General features: G+C 40.9%; 3 protein-coding genes across 3 annotated transcripts in view; all 3 read left to right on the top strand.

Moving 5' to 3' along the window:
* Nucleotides 1–20,706, top strand: part of LOC121175582 (transmembrane protein 94-like) — an 847,517-nt gene that overhangs the window by 785,179 nt on the left and 41,632 nt on the right. The gene's annotated exons all lie outside the window — the stretch shown is intronic.
* mrpl27 (mitochondrial ribosomal protein L27) lies at nucleotides 349–2,229 on the top strand. The gene is made up of 4 exons (XM_041066686.1): nucleotides 349–416; nucleotides 978–1,106; nucleotides 1,412–1,479; nucleotides 1,572–2,229. The coding sequence occupies exons 1-4, from the start codon at nucleotides 377–379 to the stop codon at nucleotides 1,776–1,778; spliced, it is 444 nt and encodes a 147-aa protein (XP_040922620.1). The 5' UTR covers nucleotides 349–376; the 3' UTR covers nucleotides 1,779–2,229.
* On the top strand, nucleotides 8,193–20,260 carry LOC121201050 (ras-related protein Rab-37-like). The gene is made up of 9 exons (XM_041066682.1): nucleotides 8,193–8,483; nucleotides 13,938–14,048; nucleotides 15,301–15,342; nucleotides 15,540–15,606; nucleotides 15,729–15,781; nucleotides 16,049–16,114; nucleotides 16,336–16,392; nucleotides 16,644–16,720; nucleotides 17,216–20,260. Exons 1-9 carry the CDS (start codon nucleotides 8,328–8,330, stop codon nucleotides 17,319–17,321), a joined length of 735 nt encoding a protein of 244 aa, XP_040922616.1. The 5' UTR covers nucleotides 8,193–8,327; the 3' UTR covers nucleotides 17,322–20,260.

Below are 20,706 nucleotides of genomic sequence, written 5' to 3' on the forward strand. Positions count from 1 at the left end.
TATTTGAGTCTGTTTTACTTTGAAAAGAAAAACAAAGAAGAAGAACAAAAAGCAAAATTAACCGGTAACCCCAATTCAATTTAAATGACTGCTGCTTCATCATAGAAAGTAATAAACACCAAGGTGTTTCTTTAGACTTGGATGATTCTGTCATCCAGGTCCGCCAACAAATCTCAGGACATATAAAATATGGTTCATAGTATTTTGTTGTTGCTGTTGTTTTGATTAAGATGATGGTGGCAAACAGCTACAAACTGAGAAGTCCGATGAACTGTATTTCCAGTGTGTTGGTTCAGCATTTTACTTGGGGATTTTGAACGCAGCATACGTGCCCGGATGTGACGCGAAGACGTTAACGCAAGTGATACCGTTCAAGATGGCAGCGCTGGCGTCCTTGATGCTGAAGTCCCGAGCAGGTATTAAGTATTTATGTTGTCATTTATACGCGCTTGGTGAATTTACAAATTGCTCGTTAGAAGGCGAGAGACCGGTATATTGATTCCCAGCAGCCTCTGTTAACACGCCGTTTAAACGTGCGTTTTCCCAGCTAACTTAGCTAGCTGTGCCAGCTTTTCAGTGTACAAATTAGCACCGAATGTCATGGGCGCTTGATGATGTACCGCTTAAGTGTAAACATAACTAAAACGCTATTCTGCTTTATACATTTTATTGTAATAGCATCGTGCTCACCAACAAGCAGCTTTACACGTTCGCAGAGAACTATTGACGGTTTTGTAACGGGACACGTGACACTCCAACTCGTACTTATGTCGCTAATAAAACTTTTCTTTCATTTAAATTCACCCTCCACCGTGTATGTTGTTAGGAAACCCCATATAAACCTTGCTGTCATTTGTTAAAGTCATTGCAGTGTGTTTTACTGAGAACTTACATAGAATCTTTTTAAACTGTGATATTTTTAATGGAGTTTGGTGTGATATGCCTTTACATAAATTCCTTGGTGCTGCTGGTTTCAGGTCTGTTGGCGCCTGGTCAGTCCTTTATACTGGACTCTGTCAGGTTTGCATCAAAGAAGTCTGGTACCAGCTGCAAGAACGTTGGAGGACACAGCCCTGGTCGGAGATACGGCTTCAAGAAACAGGATGGTAATTCCTGTTTTGCTGAAAATGACAGTTCTTCACTTCAGAACTGAAGAAGCTGACGTTTAATGATTTCATGCATTCTGACATACTGCATCCTGTTAGCACTCAATGTCAATAAGAATTCTGGCAATATTTTTTATTGATTAATAAATTTAGTGATTTGCACATAAATCGTTAAAACCTAGAAAAGAATCTCCACAGTGTTTCTTTAAGTGGCAGCGATGAGTGATGTGTGATATTCCTCAGATGTTGTCTGAATACATGATGACAGGAGTGTGACCTTGAACATCTCCTTCCATCATTTCCAGGAAACTTTGTCCATGCTGGTAATATCCTTGCAACGCAGAGAAAGATGAGGTATCACCCAGGAGCACATGTAAGTGGATGCATTCTGTGTCAGAAGTGGCCACCTGAGGTTATTTCACACTTATATGTACACTCTCGCATCTTGCATCTCCTGTCCTGCAGGTGGGGATGGGAACCAACAAGACTCTCTTTGCTATGGAGGACGGCTACGTCAGGTTCACCAAGGAGGTCTTTATCCCTGTACCACGCAGCCGGCTGTCCTCACGGATCATCCCTAAACTGCCAAAAGGAGCTGTGCTCTACAAGACCTTTGTCAATGTCCTGCCACTTAAACAGGAGGGAAAGTTTAAACTGGTAGACATGGTCTAAAACTGACTAGACCGGACTGGAATGTTATTCTTTTTTGTGTATTCCTTTGGCAGTCACAATCAATAAGGATTTATTTTGGTGGACTGGCATCACATGCACCCTGGAGGATTTTGGCAGCTTGGGCTTCTATATTTGACTGATATTAGATGGTTTGATTAATCTTAGGCAGAGACGGGCAGTGAAACCAGCTGTAACACTGAATAAAAACAGTGCCGACTCAGTCCTTGGCTGCCTATGAAACACTTACAGTATCTAACAGAATTTCAGGTCTCACACATGAATCTACAGTTGATTTGGGCAAAACTTAAGTTCATAAAATGTATAATTGGAGAAAAAACATGCATCATATCAACAGTGGTGATTCCTGTATTTAGTAATATGTTAATGTGTTGGATGATGTTCACCCAGGACATACCACCTGTACTGGACAATAAAAGTTTTATATGAGTAAGTCTTTTAATGAGTTGACTTTTTAAAAAGTAAAGATCCTTAAAAAAAAAAAAAAAAACAGTTATACATCAGTGTAAAAATATTGAGTAATGAATAAAATCCTACATTCAAAATCTTCCTTTAGTAAAAGCATGGACAAAATGTAGTTGGAGTTACAAAAATAATGCAGTAGTGTTCTTCTCAGAGTGCTGTGTGTTAGATAGGATTGTTGTCATTGATGCTTTAATGTGTGAGCAGCAATTTTTTCATAGTTTATCATCATTTTAATGACTTTTTAAAAAATGCCGTTCAGTTTAAACTGCAAAAACCTCAACCTTTCTCACTGAACATTGCACCATAGTGTTGTAGTGTTAATAGTAATTTTTTTTTTTAAAAAACATAAGTAATGTTATCAAGAAGTAGTAAAGATTTGATCCCAGGAAACCATTTTCAGCTGCAGACAAAGTGTAATACAAACAACTGACCACAGGGTGTCGCCAGATCCCTGTGAACGATGAGCTCCTCACTTTGATGGAACCCTAATAAGCACGGTTGGGGTCTAAATTGCACATTTCAGTGTCTTGATAAAACTTTTCAATAACACCATGTTTTCATGAGCTAATAAAATAGATCTGTTTGCAAAATCATCAGATTTAGATATACATGGCTACTGGACAGTGACAGAGCAGATCATTTCTCCATTATTTGAATTTCGAGAAACAGGAAGTAGTTTTGAAAAATACAGCTTGTTAATGATTGCTCAGTCAGATGAGTATTTTCTCATACTCACCTGACTGATGTCTTTGATAATAGGCAGTAAAATATATAATTTTAAAATGAAGTGATTAAGATTTGGTGCTTTACAGAAAGAAAATATTTCCATGTCCACTCATGTGCAAACCAAAAACTGCCCACACAATGTCATTCCATTACTTTTACATTAGGTATTCCTCACTATGAGTTTGTGAAAAATATCCCCCGAGGCTTATGGTTGTTGAAAGTAAAACTTTGATGATTCCTTACTCCGTCTATGTTCTAATCCCTGCATAAAATCTGTAAAGAACGGTACAAGCTTATCAGTAAGATATTTTGTCAGCATTTCTTTGAAAAAGCTCTCAGCATACGAAGATAAACAGGAACAGATGTATTTCAGAGACTCATGGTATGCAGAGGGGAGTGTGGGTAATGCCTGGTACACTGGGAGTTGGAACACTGTCATGAAGCAGAACAAATGATGGATGTGAGGAGTTTGCAGACATGGCACTCGAATTCTTAGATGTTGGAGGGTAAAAAATTGCTGTTTGTGGGTCAGTGTGAACTCCACTGCCTGGTTGGATAAATGTACCAGGGATAAACGGAGGAATATTTTTAGAAACCACCAGTGTACGGATTTGGACCTAAAGAGTCCATGTTTTCCTTCTTTGTAAAAGAACAAATGAGTCATGAGGTTATTGAGTTGCCACTGGCTCTTGTGAGAGAAATGCGTTCTTGATTCTCGGTCCAGGCCAGTATCAGGGAAGGTCGTCCTCAATGGATGCACAAACAGCAAAGTACATCTGGGTTAAACAGTAACCTTGAACTTTTCCTCTCAAACTCAGACAGCCGTTGGTAAAGTATTTGGGCTAAACAGAGTTACTGTTTAAGCAAAGCCTGGCTTTGCCGAAGACACCTCTTTGACAGTATAGATTTTTTAGCTTAACTTAGTTAATATTTTGACTTTTGTGTTGTTTGAAGCTATGTAGAGACTCTGTGGAAGAGATTTGTTTTTAAACTATGTTTTAACATGTAACAATCACATGCTGACACTGAGTTTATAGCTACTGTTACGTGTCCAGTGATGGAAACATGTCTGTCGGTCCAGACTCAAAAAAAACCTCAACTACTCGCTGGGCTGGCCTGAACTTAAATACTGACTTTAATGATCCCAAGTCTTTGTCATTTGTGCTTTTAGTTAAATATCTCAGTATTGGAAGGTTCTATGGGATTATATTGCTGTAGTGAATTATTAGTCCTTAAAGCATTTGATTTGAGGTTTAATTGGGGGGTTTTAAAAGCTGTTACATGTAAAAACATTTAATGAAAGGACGAAGTACAAAAATATCCTGAAAGAATCATATTTGTGAAACCTCTAAAAGTGTCCTTCTATCTTACCATTACAGGAAAAACAAATAACAAAACCAGTCAGAAATTGCATGGACGATGCAGTGGTAGTGTAGTGCACAGCATGAGTCAGAGTCATTATCATGACAATACCTCTAAGAAGAATCACTGAGACCTATCAACAGCTCTGCCTCAAAGAACAAGCGTTCCCTTCCCGAAACGCTTTTCTTGTCCCTGATGGCGTCACTCTCTTGGCTCTAACAACAGCAGCCCTCTTCCTTATGCTCTGGTTTGGCAGAGAATTCTGGGAACATCAGAGAGACAGAAAGGCTGAGTTCTGTGCTGGCCAGTAGGAGGAAGCCTGGCCTCGGAGTGCTGTGGACGGTTGACTGAGGTTGTGTGTTGCTGCACTGAAGTTTGGGAATTCATCCTGGGAGTGATTTGACAGCTGAACATCCAGAGACTGGCCAATGGTTTCTTCGTACGTTGGTGGTGGCTAAAATGGAACGTGACAAAGAACATATTATGATGTGACATATCTGAAGATCTACTCCTTTAAACAAGTATGAGTATGTGCTCACCTCATCGTGGCAGCCACTGAGGCCGAAGCGTTGTGCGATCATGAAATGGATCTGTCTCTGCCTGTCCTTCTTACGAACGCTCTCGTAGGAAGGCAGTCTCGGCAGGGGCCCCTCCATGTGGTAGTCATTTGGCTTCCCAATGATGAACAGCCTTCCAGAGAGCTAGAATACACACGCGCGTGCAAATATTCAAATAAGAAATTTCTAACAGCTGTGCAAGATGCATTTTAAATATTTGCAACAATTCCTATCGGCTCTGATCCCTGAAGCGTCTTACCTGTGGTACAATAGCTCCCTGGTTCATGGCAGCACTGTGCTCATCATGGCCAGGGCCCACCAAATTGTGTCTGAGGTGGTAATGGGGAGGATCATCCTCGGAAGAGAGATCATAGCAGTTTCACATCATTTTACAAAGAGCTTCAGCTGAGTCCAGCAACCAAACGGCTGTTAAATCTTTTCAAAAGTCGTACTGGTCTGAGGTTTTGTTCAGTGCTACTTTTAAAGTGAAAGAAATATATGGGTGATTCACAGATCTGAATTTTCCTCAAAACTTTAACTTGTCTTCCCTGACACCTTGTCCCCCCCCTTTGTCCTCTCAATAATATGGAATATTCTTGCTGCTAGAAAGTAGTTCCAGTGAAACCTGTGTGTTCTGTAGATTATCAGAGTTATCAGAGAGACACTGGTCTTTTTAGACGTCATTTTTCTTTTTTGTGAGGAGCACATGTGGAATCCCATTCATCTTATTTTAGGGTGGAGGCAGAAATCACTGAAATTAATGTCTGAAATCTCAAAGTGTAGTTTAATGAAACCAAAACCCTCTGTATGGTCAGTTAGTACCAGAGCAAAGTAACACAACATTTCTTTGTGAGTGAGAGTGAAGAATCCCCATCAGCTCCAGTAGCAGTGTTGTGTAGCTGCCCATGACCTCTGACCTCCTGGGTGAGAGTGAATCAAGTGTGAATTCTTTGTCTTTTTACCTTTGTATTCAGACTTTGTTACGTTCAGAGGCAGTGCTGATACAGACTAATAAGCCAGGCTTATTGATGATTTAATTAGATATCCATTGTTTCATGTTCACAGCTTTTTACTATTAGGAATCTGCCCAGGGGCCCCAGACTCTCAGGAGCAACAAAAGCTCCAGGTTCACTCTGTGTGTCAGTGGGTTTGGGTAATTTAATGTCTGCAGTTTCAATGATGAATTTGCATCAGTAAAATACAACACCAGCCATGGCAGGTCCTGCATTATTAATGTTGTAGCCCTGTATTACACCCTGTCCCTGTGTCAACACCTAGATTTAAGACTTTTTATTACTTTAGTCAATATAGTTTAAGTTACATTAAATTGTGGTTGCAAACTCGTGTTGCTGCAAACTAGCTTAAACACATAAAATGATCAAATAATTTAAAATAATAGTGTGTATATAAGGAGGTGAAAACACAAAGGTGAGTCGTTCTTACTGTATAGTGCTCTGCTGTGTAGGGTCTGAATCTGCAGCACAGAGGATCTTTTCTGTACAGGACGACCACCAGCATCAGGATCACTAAACAAACTGCTATACAGCACACTGAGGAGGAGGAAGAGGAGAAACACCACACAGAGAAAAAAAAGAGAGGGGGGGGGGGCTCAAAGTCAGGCTACATGTAACAGTCAACTAGGCATGTAATAGAACATGAAGATAGTAGTGGGTTAGTTGTAATTTCATGTTAACATGATATAAAATGTCCAAATACTTTAGTTGTTTTTAGGTGAAATGAAATGAATGGGCAGGCTGTGACACATCATGTTGTTGATGTTGTTGTGTTTAACATTCAATAACCTGATAAATCTATGAGCTGTATAACATGATGGAGATGCTTTTAATATGACATAGGATCCTATGTTCAAATGATATTCATTATTTCATTATGTCATTTAAGGTTCTACCATATATTCTCACTGATGCTTTTCCTCACTTTACAGCAGTTTATCATAACATGTGAGATGGATTTTGACAATTCAAAGTAGTTTAAAAAAAAAAAAAAGTGCTGAACCCACCTGAAGCCACAATGGCAGTCAGTAACTCTTGTGCCATCACAGGATTCTCTCCCAGAGTCAGGGGTAAAAAAAAGACAGCAGCAGACGTTCTCCCTCTTCAGTCAGTGTCTCAGGTTCACATACATCACCAGCTTCAAAACTAAAACCAGTCCTTTGTACTCCAGCTGGACAGAAAAACAGCTGACTCTGTGGAATTCACCTGAACTTGTTTCAGAGCTCCTGAGCACCATACGGACTCACACACCTCAGGGATTATCCAGCAGGTAAATATTAACACCATGTCAGGAGAGTGGCTGAGCTTCCTGCAGGAATAACTCACCACGGCCTGCCCTGGGAAAGAAAAAAAAAACTGGAAAAACAGGCTCTGAAAAGCTGAAGCTTGTGCAGACTCTAGTGGAAGTTACTGGAGATGCATTTTATTGACTGGCCTGTTCGGCTTTTTAAAACTCATTAATGAGCATTGTGATTTGTACCTGATTATTGTAACTAAGAGAAGAGCACACAGTAGCAGGCAGTGGAAATCCTCACAGAAGGCACAGCTTCCTGTTGCTGCATGTCCGTTCTTTCAAATCATCATTTCTTATTCCTAGTGTTTAGTTCAAAAATATCTTTAAGGAGCCAAGTCTCAGTTCCTCATTCGTCTGACTTCAGTCCAGTGACAGACTGTTCTAAAATACAGTTTTGAGTAAATGTACTTGGATCGATTTCACCATTAAACTGAAGTCACAAAAATGAGGAACTGAGACGTGGACTGATGTGAGACCTGAACTCCGTACAGACTCCACATAACTCCAGCCTCATGTTTTTGAATAATAATGACATTTAAAAAATAATAAGGACATTGGCATTCAGCATGAACATTTAATCACCATGCTTATTCATTGAAAAGATTTGGTCTCAGCCACTACTTGTGACTTGACTTGGACAAAGCTCTGATGTACAGTGACACAGGTCGGTGCCTGAACGCAGCACCATCTTTCTTTCCTTATTCACTGCATCCTTACATTCTCCTTCTCCCCCTCCTCCCCTCACCCCTGCCATGCTCATCTCCTCCGATTCACCCAACCTGTCGCTCGCTCTACAAACTTCGCATCCTTCTCATCCTGTGAACGGCCGCTCATCCTCCCTCCATCCTCCTCCTCCTGCTCCCATGATCCTCACCCTCCCCCCTTATAATGACTGTGGGCGTGATGTGGTTGAACGATCACGACATGCCTTTTAAATGTTAAGTGATATAGGCAGAAGCCCCGCAGATTGTGAATCACTCAAAGGAGGAGCTTGTTGAGGAGAAGGGTGATCCACAGAGAGGGAGAGAGGGGGGATCTGCGTGGTTCGGTTTCTCAGTCTCTCTTCTCCTCACCAGGCTCCTCCGTTGTACCAGCGCGCAGGGAGGACGGCAGCATGGAGCGGATGGAGTCGATGGAGCCGATCTCGGCGTACTACACCACAGCTTACCCGGAGATCCAGCCCGATAGCGGCTACGGATCCAGAGAGACCACCGACGGCCAGGCAAAGACTCCACCAGCTCGAACGTATGACGAGGAATTGGTGCACAAGGTATGGACACTACAGCAGGCTTTAAACCCAGGACTAAAACTAAACCTGGGTTTAGTTTTATTTTAACCTAAACTTTTAAACTCTGGAAGACTGATCACTGGTCAGATATAATCCAAGAAATCAGATAGGTGCGAATTTTCTCTCTCTCTTTTTTTTTTTTTTTTTAATTTATTGGTAACTTGAAAGAAAATATCTAAACCCCACAGTAGCCCCGGCCTCCGGTCCGGGTACGCCTCCGTGCTGGACCGGCTTTGCGCTCTCCGTGGTGCTGATCTTCACTTTGGATGCAGTTTCCCTTGGTCAGTCTCCAGACTTGTTCCGTGCCAGATTTACCCCGCAAACGCATAATTCAGACCGCAGCTCCTCACACGCCAGCTCCCTGCCTCTCACTGGGGCGACGAGGCTTTAGAGAGAGGTCGCTCTCCGTCCACATGGTTTTAGAAAAACACTGAATTCCTCTGTACCGTGTCGATCAGATCACCTGGTCTTCATCAGAGCAGAAAACACCACAGCGTGGAAATACTACTTTACAAGTAAATATCCTGCGTTTCCAAAGTTTAGTTAAAGCTGCACTATTCAATATTTTTATACTAACAAATGATGAAAAGACTGTAATGTGAAAAGTGTCACCTCCAGTGATGAGCCCAGAGAGCATTATCACCCAGCTCTGCAGCGTCCCTCAGCTCTGTGGAGCTTTTTAGCGTCTTTCAACTCATTGTTTTGGTTTCACAACTCATAACTTTAATGTTGTGACTCAGTCTCACTGCTCTCAAATCCTCATTTCCAGCAGCAACGGGGCAGCAAATCTACCTGTCCAGCACCAAACAGTAGACAGAGAAGGTTAGTGACGAGTCAGATCTTTCTCAGGAGTTGGCAGAGACCAAAACAGAGACCAAATAATGGACTTGAATTTGTCAGGAGTCTAGAAACACAACTCCATGAGTTGTGACTCGTGTTACTCTGTATTTGCTGAATGTGTCAATAGACAACTATTTCCTCATACGTTAGCTGCTAAATAATCCCTCTGCTAAACACAAATTGGCTAACATGAACTAAATACAGGCAGTACAGTGACGTTTGTAATTTTAAAAAATGAGATGCTCTCACACCTATACATCTTGTGTCAAGCAGTTAAGGCTACAGTAGCTTACATACACCAGCCATAGGCTTGGAGTCCGGACTCCGTTGATCCTCGGAATCCCCTGGACCTGTCTATAGAAGGAACAAAGACAGAAAGACAAAGAGAGAAGAGAAACTCCCTCTGGGCTTCATTGAAATGTCACATTACATTATGTTGTATTGCAGGAACAGCTTGAAGTTCAGTGTGAGGGAGCTCAGTCAAGGCTCGTGTTTTTTTTTAATATCTGGCCTTTAGTCCACTGTGTCCTACTTCCCTTTCAAATATCAGTCACTGTGGTAAATCAGTGCACATGCTGATATTTTTATATATTTTAATTCATTTCCAAATGTTAATGGGCTTCATTGCTATGTCCCATTTGTCTGATGATGTCTGACAATAACAACATTGACATCTAACACACTGATGATCACACGATCATAACGTCACAGTGCTTAGAGTAATGATTTTGTTCCTCAGGCCGAAACTGCTGCTAAGTGTCTTTATATCATTAGTGTGAGTTTGGTGTGAACTGTCTTCCCAAAGGCTAATGGTCCTTTGGGACGTAAACCGGGTTACTCTAATGTAACCGCTATGCTCTTTGACCAGCTTCCTTTAACTGCCTCAGATAGTTTGTGAGTCTGCGTGTGTGTGTGTGTGTTAGTACATGTGTGAGGCCTCTGTTGTGAGGGGAGCAGGTGCTTTGCGAAGGGGCAAATTATAGCAACGCAAGCTGTTCTTTCAAAAATCAGGAACGGTCATTTTCAGGTGAACACCAAGAACAAGTCAATCTGTCCATTTGCTTACTGTTATAGTCCCCTGTCTCAGTTTTGTCTTCTATATTGTCTCTATTTCTGGGGGGTAGCAATTTTTATTATATCTTATATCTTATATCTTATATCTTAGCTCAGAGTCCCCCTGAGGACTCTAAGCTAAGCTGTGTCTATAACTTTCCCCTGCATCTTACCACCATGGTGACATTCAGCTCCAGCCAACGGTTCTAATAAAATCAGAGGAATGTTCTTGTGATATACAATTCAATATCTTCTGATTAAATAATATAAAAATATCTTTAATAGATCTTCAAGACCAAACTAAGCAACCTCTAATGTTCCTCTGTCTTTCATCACTCTCTAAATTCACCACCCTGTTTGAGGCTCTCAGCCCTAAGCTCACTGGTCCCCATTAAACATGTAAATATTTAAAGCTGCACTGATCAATAGTGTTTATGTGAGCAAGGACTATGTGTAATGTGAAAAACGTCACTCATAGTGACAACACTACAGAAACTCATCACCGAACTCTGCAGTTCCCTTCAGCTCTACGAAGCGTTTTAGCGTCTTTCAGCACATTGTTTCCGTTTTATGGTCCGCAAACGTCTTTTCTTAGTACCCACATTTCCAGCAGCAGCAGGCAGATGCTGTTTTAGTGAAACACTATTGATGATGATTGTGATTAATGTAAAATGACATAACCTGTAATAGAAGAATGCATCCATACTGTTTTGGAAAACACAAGCATCTTCAACCTTAGAGGAAGCGAAACATTAGACTGACTTTTAAAATGAAAGCTGCAGTACTCTGCTCCTGTTCTGTGGTCTCAAATCCCAGCTGTGCTGCTTAACGAACAACAGGCCGAATTAGTGGTAATATGAGAACTGTCGAGCTAAATTACATTCTCACCGCGTCCGTCACATGCTTCACATTCACCAGGAAGATAAAAGTGACGTTTCTCACTTCTCAGGCAGAGGTGATCCGCAGATCGTCAGAGCTCCAGATGTTCCTCGGAGCTGTTCCTCTGACGTGCAGTAAACAGATTTCCACACCTGACTTCTACCTGTTTATTACTGCGATAGTCTCCAAGTAGCTTCTTACTCCGTAAGAACTGGGCTCAAACAGGAGGAAGGGAATTCACTGGCACTTCTTTCTTCTCTGTTAAGATGAATATTCTCTCTTTATTTCCTCTTCTCTTTTTCTCCACACACATACGTGTATGCAAAATATACTGTATACATCATCTATATGATCCATGTCTAATTCCTGAACATCTGCGTAGCTTTCACTTAATTGCCTCCTGTCTCCAGTGGGGTTTTTACGAGACAATGTGACTTCCCAGCTAACCTCTGTTACCACGGAAACAGCGTCATACCCCTCTCTCACTGCAAATGCACATACGTCCTCATCCTCATCACGTGTACATATGCATGTGTATTTTTTTTTGCATGGTTGGTTTCACTCTGTCCTCACATACACACATGCAGGCATTATGTTACACACTCTCAGAGGTCCAGTAAACAGGAAACAGATTCCATTAAGGAGCGGATGAAATCATAAAACCGCTGCTGGTTTGGTTAAAATGAAGCCCCCTCGATGACTAACACATGTACTGTGTAGTGTTTCCTACTGTGTAGAAACCAGCACTGAATGCTTGTTAGTTAGTTTAGGCTAACATTAGCAGCTCTCTCCTGCTCCTGGTTTTGGATTTGGTTTCCACTAATCCCCTCATCACCCAGGACAGCATTACTTTACACCAAACACATCAATTAGTCCTCATCCCAAAAGCTTTATCCCACTTTTTTCTTTATGTTTTTTTTTATTGTTATTGCTTTACCTTTTCATCACTGAGAAAACATTATACCTTTTAAGTATAATTCCTCTTCAGTGACTTCTCTCTCAACAGAGTGTATTCCAAAAGCTGTTACTGTTGACACCTGAGAAAAGCTGACGTGAAAATTCAGAGGACAATTGCTGAGACAGTCTCCATATTTTCTCCACCTCCGAGATGTGACACTTTTCGGAGAGTTTCTAAAATCCCTGAGATCAAAGCGAAGCTATGAAACCTGTAACTGTTGAGAAAAGCCGCTCCGACTTCTCAGCTCTAATCCTTCATAAAGCTTTAAGATAAAACCGAGCTGCAGATGAACCACAGCCTGGTTTAGATGATGTTGGCATTGCCCTGACTTCACTTTGAACTCTCTTGCTTTGTCTTGTTCGTGCATTTCAGATTGGTTGGTCCAGGCTTAAGGCCACTTCAGTGACAGGATGTTTCAATCAACCAGTCAGTTTGTTTGAGGCGCAGGTCTGCACCACACGCTGTTGAGATCTGTGACGTGTGTGTGCGTTGCATCTGCGGTTACCCATAATGCCATTCTGTACATTTTTCTGTTGTTTATATGTTTGTCATATAAGAAGCACTAATTCCAGCTTGATTGTACCTCAGCCTTGACCAACAGTTTTAGTTTAACAAATCCTCAACAAAAGGTCCAACCTTTCAAGAATGAACCTTCCAGAACCTGCTACTACTCATCTTATTAACTCATTAACACTTCTGAACATCAGCGCCCATTCACAAGATCAAAAATTAATACTTCTGAACAAAGATGACACAACACAATAGAGTCTCAGTCTGTATTTGCAGCATCAATACTCCCAAATCCTCTTCTTAAGAAGGCAGAGAACAACTTGACTGTGTCTCGCCTGCAGTATCTGTCACAGTTGGAGGGCACTGTGTGTGTGTGTGTCTGTGTGGAGGTGTTGGGTACCTCACTGTGACTTTTCTAAGTGGGCTACAAATGAAAGACAAGCCTGTGTTGACTGCTGGCACTGGTGACTAACTCGGTTCCTTCTGAATGGTGCCTTTCATTAATTTTATTGTCTTGAAGGTTATCTCCTCCATCTCGTGAGTCACGCTGTAACAGCGGTTCACTGCCAAGCTCTCGTTAAAGATAATATTATTTGTGCTGCTTGGAAACAGAAATGCACGCCGTGACGCAGATGCTGACTCATGACTCAAAATTATAAAATGATTAGGAGAGTTCAGCCAGAAAAAGGAGATTCAAGCCTGGCTCTCATTCCAATATAGTTTCTTTTTATTGAACCTGACCTGAACTCATTTTTATTAACACTTTATCCAGATGCACTCACCAAGCACTTTATCAGGAAAACCATAACAGCGCTGGGTAGGTCCTCCCTCTGCTCTCACATCATTCAAGCTGCCGATCTCCTGTTCTACCACATCCCAAAGTCTGGAGACTGGGAGAGGCCACTGAAGTTCACTGTCATGTTGATGAGACCAGTAACCAGGTTGGGTTCATGCTGCTGATTCCAAACTATGACCCTACCATCTGCAGCCTCAGCAGAAATCCAGGTCCATCAGACCAGGTTATGCTTTTCCAGACTTCACCTGCACAGTTTCAGTGAGCCTGTGCTCGCAGGTGTTCCTAATCAAGTGCTAAATGAGTGTATGTATATAGAGATAAAGACTGTCTTAGCGTAACCCACTGTTGCTGGTAAGACTCCTGAGTGTGTATTTGTGTGTGTGTGTGTGTTTTCCTGCAGACAATCCTGGTCGGGGACAGTGGAGTGGGGAAAACGTCTCTGTTGGTGCAGTTCGATCAGGGCAAGTTCATTCCCGGCTCCTTCTCTGCCACAGTGGGCATCGGATTCACGGTGTGTGTGAACATGCACAGTTTGTGTTTGTGTATCTTTTACATACATGTGCACTAGATTCTCTTGTTAAAATTACGTAGGACAGGTCATATGTTGAAGATTAGTTGTTAGATGCAGTTTAGTTTTAATTTTAGCTTTACTGGCTAAAGTTTTTGAGAAAGATCTCTGCCTCAACCTCAATACAATGAGTGGAAATAGCTTCCACGGTGCTGCAAAATTACATACAAAAACTTAAACAGCAACATGTCTCTCCAGAGGCAGTTTCCCTGTTACGCACGCTTTTGATTCACACAAACAGAAAACACTGGAGAAACACTCCAACTCAGAACAAAACAGAGAAAAACATGTCACTATCACCGGCCCACAAATTCTCTGTGATAGAAATTTAATGAGCTACTTTTATTTCCAGAAAATCATGCATGGAAACGCCTCGCTCTGGAAATAAACCACTTTGTTTTACACCAACACGCTGACTCATGAGAGGCCGGAGAGTCCAACACTTTGTGTGTGTTAACAGAGGGTGGGAGTGTGACCCTAAGAGCGGCACCCGTTGCAGTTTTGACATGAGGATGTTTCTATTTGTTCCTTGTGAGCGTGTTCCTCCTACAAGTCTGGTGATGGTAGCAGCTTCTCTTCATGTAGGCAGTTCGGGTTTTATTTTAGGACTAAAACAGTGCATTGGAATGTTCAGCAAAGTTTATCCACACGTCCTCATTCAGTACAGTTTTGACTTGCTGGTTTAGCACTGTTAGCACTGTTAAAGACTTTGCAATTAATGTTAACAGTGTAAATCCACATGATCATCAAAGCTGAACTCCACACGAAAGATTTACAAGGACTTACTTCACCCCTACAAGCAAATCCACTGGAATGAATTCAGTTTGCTGCCATTTGCTGTTTTAAATGCTGGTGCGACTGACGCTTTAATCTACCAAATGAAAAGACTCATCATAACAGTGGTTCCAAGGAAAAACATTTGACTGTGAGGTCTGTGGATTAACAGGGACACTGATCCTTCAAAGAGATGCTGCTGTTGAAATTTTTAGATTGAATTTCTCAGTGTATTGTAGTGGAGGCAGAAATCCCAAAACATGGATAAACAGAGTGGGAAAACAATCTGCATGGGAAAAACACCACTGAAAGTAACTGGGAAGAGTTTCTTCTTTTTTCTTCTAAGACAGATTGATCCTCTCGTTTAAATTTCCGTTGCTTCTTTCCCACGTCATTTTAAATCTGTTTCTGCTTCTCTCAGAATAAAGTGGTGACTGTGGACGATGTAAAGGTCAAACTACAGGTCAGTAAAATCAGTTCCAGTGAAGAAAAAAGAAAAACACACACAAAAAAAAACTTGATGTTCTTTCACAATAACAGCCTATTTTTAGAGTGCAGGCTGGTTTCCTTTTGGGCACCGGCGTTGGAACTGAAAATTATAGCTGGCCATGTGAAACCGGGCCAGATCACCAAATATAGCTTCTTCTTTTTCTGTCTCAGATTTGGGATACAGCAGGACAGGAGAGGTTCAGAAGTGTGACACATGCATATTACAGAGATGCACACGGTGAGGCTCAAACGCCATATGTACACGATGATGTCTGTTTTGTCCATGAGAGTCACAGTGTGGAGATGTGCAGCTTCAGACCCGCATGTTTATTCTCATTTTTCTTGGTTTTGTCTCCAAAGCCTTGCTCCTCCTGTATGACATCACCAGCAAATCATCCTTTGACAACATTAGGGTAAGTCTGGGATATGTCTACAGCCTGGAAAGATATGGAAATGAGTGGCTCAGGAAGGGGAAATAGCCTTTAATAAAAGCTAATAAAGCCACAGAAAGCTGATGCTGAGCGATCACTTTTCCAGTGTGAGTGTCTGTGTGTGTGTCTGTGTGCGGGCGTGCGTGTGTGTGTGCGCTTCCCCTCAGAGTTTCAGCCTTATGCAATCAGACGTTCTCTCTGTTTTGTTTGACTCTGTATTTATGTGTCTGTCTGTCTTCGTTGTTTCAGGCATGGTTAACTGAGATCCATGAGTATGCACAGAACGATGTAGTCATCATGTTGCTGGGCAACAAGGTGAGAGGCAATAGCTTTTAAGAAGCTCAACAAGTGAAGGGGAGCATTTTATTTGTCTGTGTGTCAGTACACAGTACCATACATGTTGGTACTGTATGAATTAGGTCAAGAATATTAAGTTAATATACAAAAAGAAAGCTGTTGTATATATAAATATAATAGAAAAGAACTATAACCAGTTAACCCTGGATGTAACTAACTGTTGTGTTGATCTCTGCCAGACTGACGTGAGCAGTGATAGAGCAATCAGGAGAGATGAAGGAGAGAGGCTGGCCAGAGTGAGTGCTTCATTCACTACTCTACATCTATAACTGAGGCTGTTGTTTATTGATTATGTAACAGGTACGATGCACGGTACATTTATTGCACCTGGTATCGGAGTAATGTTTAGATCTGGCCAACATTTCATCCTAAACTCAACAAAGCTCTCAGCTCTCTGTTCCCAAATGATCTCACAAACACAAAACGCTCTGAATCAGATTATGTGAGACTGCTGACTGTTGTTCTTTGCTCCTCTTCTTGTCTTCAGGAGTATTCAGTTCCCTTTATGGAGACGAGTGCCAAGACTGGAGTCAACGTAGAGCTGGCCTTCACTGCTGTGGCCAAGTATGGAACATAAGGACTTTTTAACACCCTTCACACTACATCTTCTTTGTGGTCTACGCTGAGCTGGCTCAGTGTTTGAGCTTTTATTCTGGAGCAGAGTACAATTTTGATAAGCACCATGAAAGGATTTTCTGCCTTATTTGACTGACTGGTGTTTAGTGGTTCAGTGATCATGTAATACCCAACTGCTACAGTCTTCAGTCTAATAAGAGGCCCCTCTGACAAAGCTTACAATGTAATAATACATGTTAATGAACTATAACACATTAAACACACTTGAGGTGAAGCATGTTTTAACTAATTATCCATTGATAACATTGTTAAATAATGTAATAACTCAGTGGAATTAGCCATTTATTGCAGTTTCAAGCCGTTTTTCATCATTCTTACTCATTAATAATGTAATTAATGTATTTTCTAATGTATGTTCTTAATACGTTAGTAGATTCTTTATAGGTTAAAGTGATCTGTCTGATGTCTGGTTCTGTTCTTCAGGGAGCTGAAACACCGAGCTGTCCAGCACCCCAACGAACCCAAGTTCCAGATCCACGAATACATTGAATCGCAGAAGGAGAAGTCAGGCTGCTGCAGCTACTTCTAAATCTCACCTCCTGAGTCCTCCCACCACCACCACCACCACCACTCTGGGTGAATAGACTGTCAGAGACACGCAGAGAGTTACTGAGTGGGAGGAAGTCCTAATAACTCACTGCTGCTCCCAAAATATGATGCTGCCATTCATTCAAGACTAAAAGCCAAAAGTAGATCAGTGGAATCAGAGAAGGATAAACCAAGTTTCAAACTCACAAAACTGAGTTTTGAGCTGAGAGCAGCTTCCTTAACTCTTTAATGTGAGATTTATCATTATGAGCTATTTGTAGTAGACATTTTAGGGGAAAAATATAAAAATAATTATTCAAATCATATGAGAATATAGCCTTACAGTGTCATATTTGCTTTCTTTATGAGAGTGAGAGGCAAAGATCAATACCACATGGGTGTGTGTGTTACAGAGTACAGAGCTGGAGCCAAGATGTGGGTAGATCAGCTTAGCATACACACTGAAGGTAGGAGGACACATCTAGTCCAGATAACCCATCACAGTGTCAGTGGTTGGATTCCCAGCTGGGTGGGGGGGGCTTAGTTGCATGTAGTGTCTCGCTCTGCTCTTGTTTCCTCGTGTCTTCCTCAAGACTGTCAACTGTCAAATCAAGTCAAGATCCCCACCAGAAAAAAAAACACTTATACAAATAGATCTGTTCTGAAGTGACACTAACAAGCTACTTGAGAGAATTTGTGGCATTCTCATAATGTAGATTGCTAATATCAGGGCAGAATGCTAACATTTGCTAAAACACAAAGTACAGCTGAGGCTGTTAAATAAACACCAGTTAATACAGTTCATCCCAGTGGGACATGAATTTTTGAAAATAGTTGTTCAGACATTTCACTAGAAAATGAATGTCTGTATAAAATTTCATGTTCACCTATCCAGTGGTTGTTGAGATGTTTCAGCCTCAGCCAAAGTGGCGCCGACTGACTGACAGACCAACATTGACATCACACTAGCATTGCTAAAATACACCTAGCAGTCCCTAGTCGGCAGTAGTGGTCACTCATTGTATCTTGAAATGTAAAACAGCAATGTGGGATTTTTTTTTTTTTTAGCTGCAACTGTTTCTTGCTGTGTAGGCCTACAGCTGATGTTTACTCAGAAATAGTTTTCACTTGGTTCCAGCTGTTTTGCTAAGCTATTCTAACTGCCTCCTGGCTCTAGCTTTTAAGTTAGCTTACAGATATAAGGGTTGTATTAACTGTCTCATCTAACGCTCAGCAAGAAAGCAAATGACAATTTTCCAACATGTCTTTAAGGAAATATATATTTAATTCTTTCCTGAAGGGGATTTTTGTTTATATTTTTGATATCATTGACACCTAACATTTAATTTAGCATACCATCATTCCTGATGTAGGAACAACGTAGTTCTATAAATGCATAATTTAGCCAAAGTGGAAAATATTGTTGAGAACACACAACACAGTCTCTGCTGACTTATACAAGTTTGGATCCCCTTCGAAACATCAACATTGCTGCAACTTTGTCTATCATGCAATCTACCAACAAGATCCAGACAAAGGCCATACACTGTGTCATGGATGCAATTCAAAGCCAAGTACATGGACAAAAGCCCTGTCTGTCTGCGACCGCGTCAGACCGGTTCATTCTTGACAAACTGATGTCGATAAGTGACAGTTGGCTGCTGCTGAATTCTCACTGAGTCAGAGAAAAGCCGATGGACTCAGCTGGAGAAAAAAACTAATGTGCTCTGGTGAATTTAAATCTATTTCTGAACATGCAGAGGAACATTTCAGTGATTTAAAAAAAAAATTTAGTCATCCGAAATGTGTTTCTAGCTGCAGATTGCTGCATAATATGAATATGAGCTACTTGACAAATACCTGTGGTTGGATTTCCAATTTCGTCCTTCATTTAGGAGACACCTGTGTATTTGTGAGTGAGTGAACAGATTTTTGACATTATTTATTGACGTGTTGGCTCCTAAAAAAAATATATATATATATATATATATATATTTTGCTTTAATGGCCTGATTATGAACTTCAGTTTAAAGCTCAGTTGCATGCTTGCTGGAATGCATGTACCAAATCTGTGTGCAGTGCCTCCAACATATGAAACTCTATTTATATTTGCATCAAGAACATAGAAATATGAACTACTAATTAGCATATCTAATCAAATTTTAACTCACTTCTCAGGGTTAAGTATTGTTTTGACATACAAGACCTAGTATTAAATAAGTCCAGATTAACATATTAAAGCTGCAGTAATTGATTCAAATTGCCTCAAAAATATATATATATTTTAGTGAACGTGTTGGCAACTGCCTACTTACACATCCAGCAGACACAGAGACACACAAGCATTTATTTAGAGTTGAGTTTCTGGCTGCCAAATAAATGTAATGTTAATATTCACTCCCCCTTTACCTGTGTTTCAGTCTCCACCCGCTCCTGTGATACACATCTGGTTCTTTAGCTGATAAATGCTATGCTTCGTTCAGCAGCTAGTTACTGACTTTGTCTGTGCGCTGATTGTTGTTGTCGGGCGGGTACTGTATAAGGGTTTTTGCAATACAACTACTTAAAAGAGGCAACACCTATCAACCTTTTACACACTCATTTGATCCACTGATAATATTATTGATTAATGCAGCTTTAAAGCTCTACTGATGTCACAACAAAGGCTTTATGTTCAGGTTTTAACTGTCACACAGGTGAGTTTATGAACTTCTGTTTGACAACAGTATGCAATGCTCCTCTGCAAATATTTCATATCGATCAGTTATCGTATGCTCTGAGTCAGCTTGGACAGCTCAGGTCTATTACAGTTTATAAATCTATATAATTGTTCAGACTGTGGCCATTAGACTTTATATACACTGAAGAGTTGTTAGTTGTCAGACTGTGCTGCCAAAAGTTGTTTTTGATGTGTTGTATGCTCCATAAAAAAAATAAACTATTTTTAACTGAGCACACTTTGTATCAAAAGTAGTCTCCCCCTGCGGTCACCCACCATATGGTTGCAGCCGAAATGGTGTGTATGTGTGTGTGTGTGAGAGAGAGAGAGAGTGAGAGACAAAGACAGTGAGAGAGAGAAAGAAAGACATTGCGCCCAATCAAATGACCTCTAACCCACTCTGGGGCCCTTATGTTTTCTTTGTCTGGCTCATAATCAAGCCTGACACATGAATGTCCTATTAACTCACTGCTACCCCGAAAATATGATGCTGCCATTCATTCAAGACTAAAAGCCAAGAATAGATCAGTGGAGCCTCCTGATCTTTTGTCTCATTTTATACTTCACACATAAAACGATAATGAAACCCGTCAGAGCAGTATCAGCCTTTAATGTACTGTCCTGTATGGTGAAACCTTAGTTATAAAACCTACAGAAATAAATAGAA

This window comes from Toxotes jaculatrix, chromosome 21 (assembly GCF_017976425.1).
Source record: "Toxotes jaculatrix isolate fToxJac2 chromosome 21, fToxJac2.pri, whole genome shotgun sequence".
NCBI classification, from domain to species: Eukaryota; Metazoa; Chordata; class Actinopteri; family Toxotidae; genus Toxotes; species Toxotes jaculatrix.